The 8226-nt window shown below is 42.0% G+C and overlaps 1 protein-coding gene across 2 annotated transcripts in view; it reads left to right on the forward strand.

Annotated features, from left to right (window-relative positions):
* PRTFDC1 (phosphoribosyl transferase domain containing 1) overlaps nt 1-7112 on the forward strand; it is a 90428-nt gene extending 83316 nt beyond the window's left edge. For both annotated transcript variants that reach the window (XM_004605359.2, XM_055146797.1), the window contains 3 exons: nt 284-330; nt 4508-4584; nt 5864-7112. In XM_004605359.2, coding sequence (XP_004605416.1) covers nt 284-330; nt 4508-4584; nt 5864-5911 — 172 coding nt within the window. In that variant the 3' untranslated portion in view covers nt 5912-7112. The remainder of the gene's footprint in view (nt 1-283; nt 331-4507; nt 4585-5863) is intronic.
* The last annotated feature ends 1114 nt before the right edge of the window (nt 7113-8226 follow it).

Consider the following 8226-nt stretch of genomic DNA (forward strand, 5'->3'; position numbering starts at 1 on the left):
AGGCTGGGGCAGGAGGCTGAGTCTCCCTCTTCACACTGCCTGCGTGAGCCCTTCCTAGTAGCAGCTGACGGAACATGGGAACAAACTTCCCCATCCCATGGCTTTATCTAAATCAGCACGGGAATTCCAGGTCTCTGGGAAGGTCTCACTTGCACGTGGGGAAAAGCACGTACTTAACTGCATCATTTCATGAGGCTTTGCTCTTCTTGCAATTTACCCAGATTTTTTTTCCTTTTGACCTATGCTTCCCCTCACCCTTTTTCTTTTTTCTCTCAAACGGTAGTTTGCTGGTGAAGAGAACACCTCAGAGCCATGGCTTTCGACCTGACTGTAAGTGTTGGGAGGTTCTGTTGGGTGGTGTTTTATGGTTCCGAAGTTACTGTTCGATGGCATTCCCTGTGAAGTGGAAGCTGAGTGGGACTGTCCCAGAGAGCCCGTGTGGTCTCCTCCGCCACACCAAGAATCAAACCCGGCCAAGAACCCCTAGAGTTCTCATTGCCTCTTTTCCAGAAACATTCTATGCACGGGATAGTTGGTTTTGGTTTGGCTTCCTGGGAAGTTGTTTGTTTGTATGTTTGTTTGTGCATTGGATATTTTGATTTGGAGATTTCCTCAACTCCCTAACACCATAGAACACAGCTAAGAAATTTTAACTGAGGGAGATTCTTAGCGCTCCCACACCCCCACACCCCCACACCCCCACACCCCAAATGACTTGAGTGCATGAGATTCCCACTGGTTGGACACAGAGCAACTACTAAAGGTTCAGGGGGTTTTCATACTGTTTCCAGGAACTAACCGCACAGCACAATGCTGACATTCAACAAGTCGGTACTTTTGTTTATTTTGTTTGTATATGTTTATTTTTTTTGTTTGGGCCATCTATGGTGATGCTCGGGGGTTACTCCTGGCTCTGCACTCAGGAATCACTTCTGGCAGTGCTCAGTGAACCATATGGGATGCAGGGGATTGAACCCAGCTTGGCTGCATGCAAAGCCAGCACCTTGCCCACTATACTACTCCTCCAGCTCCAAGCCTGACTTTTTAAAATTGAGTTAGTTTTGGGGTCACACCATCGATGCTCAGGGGCAACTCCCAGCCTAGTTCATGGGGCTCACTCCCCAGTGGTACCCAGAGGAGCATGCGAGGTCAGGAACTAAACTCAGGCCTCACGCACTCAGCCTGTTTCCCCCATTCCAACAAGCCTGAATTTCAAAACCTCACAGAAAGGAAATTCGAGAGACCTCTGCTGCCACCTCCAAACAGGAGTTTAATTACACAGAATCAGCAGAGCAAGTATCTCCAGATACTATCTTCACACTTGACCTCGAACATGTGTTCTGGAAGCTGTACTTCCTCTGGGTACTTTCCTGCCACCTCTCCACGGTCCCAAGAGTTCTTATGCCAGATAGTGGAAAGGAGCTGCTTGACTATTTATTACAATAGCAGTAGAAGCAACTTCTTTCTTCACTTGCACACACAGACGCCAGCTTGTTGTTTTTTTTTTTTAACTGCTCTTGGCTCTAAAGCCTTGGGGAGAATTTGACTGGCATCCTTAGGAGCAAACTTCACCCACAGGAGAGCAAGTGAAGAATGCTCTGGATAGTTATAGTGCCTGTGACATTTCCACAGTGACTCCTTCATCTCAAAACAAACTTTGTTCCTTTGCAAGATGTATCAGTGCTAGACACTACCCATTCTGGGCAGACAGACCAGAGAGCTTGTTCCTGTTCGGTGGCAGGCTGCAGGAATAGAATCTGGTTGTCATTAAGGTGGGGCAAGATCATTACAAAGAAATCTAAGGAAATAGGAGAGCTAGTGTATAGATGAGATTTTTTTAACTAAAGTTGAAATACATCCACTTCTGACCTAACCACCTAATTACTCATTTCTTCTGTTTCTTATATTTACAACATTTGGAAGAGTAATCGCAGCCAGCACCAGAAAAGGTTGTGATGGCCCTGGAACAACTGTTAGAGCATTATTGGTTTTGTTTTTTTCTTTTACCTGGAGGGGTGATGGTTGAAGTTGGGATATTACCCAGCATGCTCAGGGGTCCATGCAGTGCTGGGAATGGAACCAGGGTCAGTTGCACACCAGGCCAGTGCCTGAATCCCTGAGGTTCACTAAACTCTCTTTGAGTTAGTTGGAATCTGTTGCCTTTTTCTCTCTGAATTTGTGAGGATTTGTACCTTTTGTTCCTTTCCTATAATTGTCTTTTTCCAATGTACCCAATGACATCTTTTATAGACTCTGACATCTTTTCTTTACCTCTTACTTTTCTTTCTTTTTTTTTAAGCCATCTGTGGTTAGGAGAGAACAAGCAGGCTTATAACCGCGATATGTAATGCAATTCCCTAAAAATTCAATCCCCTACCTCCAGCACACTCTACAAGGAGGAACCAGTTGGTTTTTCCATGTGAAAGCATTGAGGGAGCATAAGATGAAGGTGTTGGTGAATGGTGACCATGAAAATAGCTTTTGCCTTGCTCTAAGTCCATGGGCTTATGCAAAGCCCAGTCTTAGAAAAGTAAACAAGTACATTTCTCCATCTGCAATACTGTCAGTGTCATCCCGTAGCGCATCGATTTGCTCTAGTGGGCACCAGTAACATCTCCATTGTGAGACTTGTTGCTGTTTTTGGCGTATCAAATACACCACGGGTAGCTTGCCAGGTTCTGCCGTGTGGGCGAGATACTCTCAGTAGCTTGCCAGGCTCTCCAAGAGGGGCGGAGGAATCAAACCTGGGTCGGCCGCATGAAAGGCAAACGCCCTACCTGCTGTGCTATCGCTCCAACCCTGTAATGTCTGAAAAAAATCACTTGATCATAGGTTTATGTATTCTGTTTTAAGATCTTTGAGGGAGAGAGTCCTGAGCCCTTGGTAAAGGGGGAGGTGCAGTAACTTTGTATAACAAAATTGTGCAAGTTAACTCTGTGGTAACCATGTTACCCGAATTTCAAACAACAACAACAAAAATAAATCTGTGAAGGAGAGCTATAGTCTGTTTCTTGAGGATGCGCTCCAACAAATGTCATCTTCCTTTCCATCACTGCTTCCCTTGCTTAACCTAACTACCACATACTTTGTTTAAATTCATTTCTTCCAGACCAAATGTGTGGCTCCATGATAGAACACATGTCTCACATGTGTGAGGCCCTGAGTTTGATTCCCTACTCTGAAAAATAGAAATAAGTAACAGTAATCAATAGATCTATTTCTGTTCATGTTTCCCTCAATGAAAAGAGAACTAATGCATTGTTATCTCTCTATTAACTAACATAGTTAATTCACTATTTTCATTGTAACTCAAAGAAGAACATCAGGAGTACAGGGATGTGATTCAGTGATAGAGCATATGCCATACATAAGTGAGGACCTCAGGTTGATCCCTAGCAGGAAAAGAAGAAAAAAGGAAAGGAAGAAGAAAGAGAAAGAAGGAAAGAAAGAAAGAAAGAAAGAAAGAAAGAAAGAAAGAAAGAAAGAAAGAAAGAAAGAAAGAAAGAAAGAAAGAAAGAAAGAAAGAAAGAAAGAAAGAAAGAAGAGAAAGAGAGAAAGAAAGAGAGTGAGAGGAAGGAAGGAAGGAAGGAAGGAAGGAAGGAAGGAAGGAAGGAAGGAAGGAAGGAAGGAAGGAAGGAAGGAAGGAAGGAAGGAAGGGAGAAAGAAAGAAAGAAAGAAAGAAAGAAAGAAAGAAAGAAAGAAAGAAAGAAAGAAAGAAAGAAAGAAAGAAAGAAAGAAAGAAAGAAAGAAAGAAAGAGAGAGAGAGAGAGAAAGAGAGAAAGAGAAAGAGAGGAAGGGACGAAAGGAGAAAGGGAGAAAAGGAGAGAGAAAGAGGGAAGGAAGGAAGGAAGGAAGGAAGGAAGGAAGGAAGGAAGGAAGGAAGGAAGGAAGGAAGGAAGGAAGGAAGGAAGGAAGGAAGGAAGGAAGGAAGGAAGGAAGGAAGGAAGGAAGGAAGGAAGGAAGGAAGGAAGGAAGGAAGGAAGGGCCCAAACCACAATACCAGACTACCATTAAAAAAAAAACCACATCATTTTCTTTCTCAAGCTAAACATCTTCATTTTCTTTCTTCTTGTCACCAGTTTCGCCTGTCTGTCCAGCCCCTTACTCCGTAAATATTCAACTCTCACAGTACCTTCTCTCAAATTGCACTTTATGCTTGTCCAAGTTTGTCTGTGGGCATTATATCAACCGATCTGCTTGCTCTGAACAGCAGGGCTACCTAACTACCTCATGCAGACTTCTTGCTACCCAGGGGGCTGCCTGAGTCCCTTCTCAGTTCCATACAGTAGTCGTGCTGTCACTTTTCCTTGTATGTTTGCTCACATGTGCTGTCTTGCTGAGCACTCGCTCGGGTCTAAGTCCCTAATGAACTCATCCTATGCTTTGCTTATCACCCTTATGATTAAGTTCTGCCTCAGATGAAAGGAATGCATGGTTTAAGTGCCGAAAATAGAGAGTGTGCTGATGTTACCTAAATTTTCTCTCTTTTTTCTCTCTCTCTACTTAGATACTGGATTTGAGATCCCAGATTTATTTGTGGTGGGCTATGCCTTAGACTACAATGAATATTTCCGAGATCTGAATGTAAGTCTATCATGCAAATCCTTTGCTCCCTCTCCCCCACTTTTCACAAGAAGTTTGCAGTGACTTTAACTTAACAAATCACTGACATCATAGTAGTGATGGCTTATCTTTTATTGAGTATCTTCTGTGTCAGGAATATTTAGGGCACTCTGCATTTATAATCCCAATTAATCCCCACCCACAGTTATGTTAGGATGGCAGAAGTGATTCTAATGATCTCTGTTTTGAATTAAAGAAATAAGGAATCAAGCCACAGGATTATGGATTGATTTTTCTCCATAGTCCTTGATTATCCCCCACCCCCACTCTAACCAGGATAACACTCAGCCATCTGTTGTTTGGGGCCAGTATCTGAAATCTAGAAGCTACCAGTGACAGGGCACGACAGCTCAGAACTATGCCCCTTTGGAAGTATCACATCACTACATAGATACCTCTAGCCGTGTGCTGAAACATCTTACCCCAACTCTGTTGGTGCCAAACAGATTCTCCCTCATCTCTCCTAAGAACTAGAATCTTAAGTCCAAAGATAAAGGTCCAGAGTTTGGGGCTGCAGTCACTGAGCAAGCAGAGATGCAGAAAGAGAGAGAGAGAGAGAGAGAGAGAGAGAGAGAGAGAGAGAGAGAGAGAGAGAGAGCCCAGAAGCCATCAGCAGGAGCTGGAGTTAATCTGTTTCCTGGTGAGCTACCCCAGCCAATACGTCACCCATTTTTGCTTGTATTAGCCTCTCCATTTTTGTTACTCAAAATATTCTAGTCACATTTCTTGCTACCCAAAAAAATCTAATTAAAGTCCACATTGTCTTCAGCGTGGCTGTTTTCCCATTCAATACTCAGGAAGATACGGCCTTCCCAGTCGGAAACTTCTGTCTTTGATGTGGTGAATGCACCATTTATTCTGTGTTTCTGGTGGTTGCAGACCCAGCACCTCATATCACCCCACCCAAGCCCACCAGGAGTAAGTCTGAGTGCAGATCCAGGAGTAACCCTAAGCAACACTGGGTGGCCTTCCTCCTCCCAATCACAACAAAGCAATGAAGAACTGTTTGTCCAGCATTTGAATAGTTCGCTTTTGGTTGAACACACATACTTGTATGCGTGTGCGCAGACACACACACACATTCACACACACACACACAAATGCACATGCACCTCTTTAGAGAAACATGATAGTAGAAGTCCATTAAAAGATGGCATTATTCTATTGCCTCACATTGCCTCACATTTTCTGTGCCTTACATTTTGTTACAGCACTGTGTTTAAATCCTTTCTTGTTTCAGCACATATGTGTGATCAATGAACATGGCAAAGAAAAATATCGAGTTTAAAGAAGTAAATTTTCACCACCAAAGTTCCAGATTACAAAGTTCCAGCCAACTTACAACTGTGTTTGTCATCCTGGGAATCCTCACTCAGCAAAATATGAAAGGCAGGGGGACAGTGTCAATGAAAATGCTTTCTTTTCGGAGATTATCATATAAAGAGGATTCGAGTTTCCGAAGGAAAACAAGAGCAATGCTTTTATTTAACTTGTTCCAATTTAAACATTCCACTTTGTGACTCACGGGTTCTATCTGTCTGCCTCAATCTTACAGGAGACCTCCTTTTGTTTGATAGTCACTCTGCCTGATTACTGTACCCCCTCCTAGTTACTCAATATTTCTCAGCTTGTCTGTGTACTCCATTTTGCTAATATTTTTACCATCTTAAAAAACTGGGGGCAGGGGGTGGTGTCTTTTAAGTTAAGCTCGAGATCCAGAAACTAATGCAACTACCTTTCCCTGCAGAAAAGGGAGAGAAAGGACAATCTAATATAAATTTGTTTGTGCGATCTGGCAGGCCATCATTATCTGCTTTGACAAAGCCTTTCTGAACTGCCTTCTACAATGAATCTTAATGATGTTATGAAATGAGCCCTTGCTGGCAGCTCTTGATTGGAGCTTCCGGTATGTGATAACAGTATGTCATGTATGCATGGATGTACTCAACTGTATTTAATTCTCTGAATTTTAATTAGAAACAAAACAATGGTAGCAGGGCACTCGCTTCTAAGCTGCATCCTTTTATTCATGTGGGACATGAGCAAATGGGAGACTCGATGGGGGAAGGGGGGCTGTTTTCACAGCTCCAAACTGAGCAAGTGTAAGTTTTCTCTTTATTTGCATCAAAGGATGAGCACTATCATGCGCTATCTGAAACATTAGCAGAGGTGCAGCTGTTTTGTCAATGGCCTTAAAGACTGATCATATAATCAAATATAAATTTTAAAAAATCAAGCTGACTTCAGAAAGTTTTTTACTAACATTTTTTAAAATTCTTACAATTTTACGAGATGTTTTCTATTTTATAGGGATTTCCATTGGAAATTAACTTGAGTGCTGGTAGCTGTTCTGTTCTCACTTCCTAAAAGGAACAAATACAAAATAAATAACTAAGCAGCCTTTGTTTGGATCTGAACTGTATGTGGTGTATTGTTACTAGGTTCTAGCTTCCTTTAAACTAATAAAGAATAAGAAAATGTGTTATGTCTCATAACCGCCTACTGTTTTTCTTCCGCCTTGATATTTTTATATACTTTCAGTCATAAATGCGTGTGAGCCAGTAGCTTAAATATACTCTTGCATGTATCTACCCTGTGGCTTTATTTTTGTTAACCTGGATACAATCCAATATATGCCCCTACTATAAGCAAACAATTAGGCCAGGCTTGATGTGTAGCTTGCTTCTTCCTCTTTCATCTTGTTCGTAAGGACAAGGAGTTTTAGTTGTTAAAGATTTCCCTACATATTTTTGTTCCAGTCAGAAGAGCAAATAAACCACACCCAGACATCCTGAGGGAGAGGTAGTGAAGGGAATTCCTTCTGGTCTTGTTCCATGCACAACAAGATATCCAAGTTAGAGACTGATCTTTCTAACTGGCCAATTTCTTGAATGCCCAAAATTAATGCTTTACATATAATTTTCCACCAGGCCATATTTATGGCAGAAGACCTAGAAAAATCTAAACACATGATTGATTTTAAATATAAAACTATCCATAAAGTACCTATTATTAACGCCTTTTTTCCAACATGTTGAATTTTAGTAAATTTATTACTTTTGAGGACTCCTTTTTTATTTTGCTTTTTAGGTCACACCCAGCGATGCACAGGGGTTAACTCTTGGCTCTGCACTCAGGAATAACTCCTGGCAGTGCTCAGGGGACCATGTGGGATGCTGGGAATCGAACCCAGGTCGGCTGTGTGCAAGGCAGCCCTACCCACTGTGCTGTCACTCCAGTCCTCTTTTGAAGACTCTTAAAAAAAGAAATTGATCTACTTAGCAAGATTCTGAAAACGTGTTACAGTTAATACAAAAAAGAGAAAACAATCATTAAATATGTAAGCTCTTTACTCACTCCTGCAGAGTTGTGTTATTAGATAATTTAACAATGATAACCCAGAATATCATCTTGGGAAAAATGAAATCCAACATTTCCTTTCATCTTATGAAACTCTTTTTTAGGGGTTGGAAGTTAGTAACTTCTGATAGTGCTCAGATGCTACTCCTGGCTCTGTGCTCAGGGATCACTCCTGGTGGTGCTTGGGGATCATATGTGGTACTGGGAATAAGGGGTCAGTCGCATGTAAGGCAAGTGTCATAA

This window comes from Sorex araneus, chromosome 9 (genome assembly GCF_027595985.1).
Source record: "Sorex araneus isolate mSorAra2 chromosome 9, mSorAra2.pri, whole genome shotgun sequence".
Taxonomy (NCBI): Eukaryota; Metazoa; Chordata; class Mammalia; order Eulipotyphla; family Soricidae; genus Sorex; species Sorex araneus.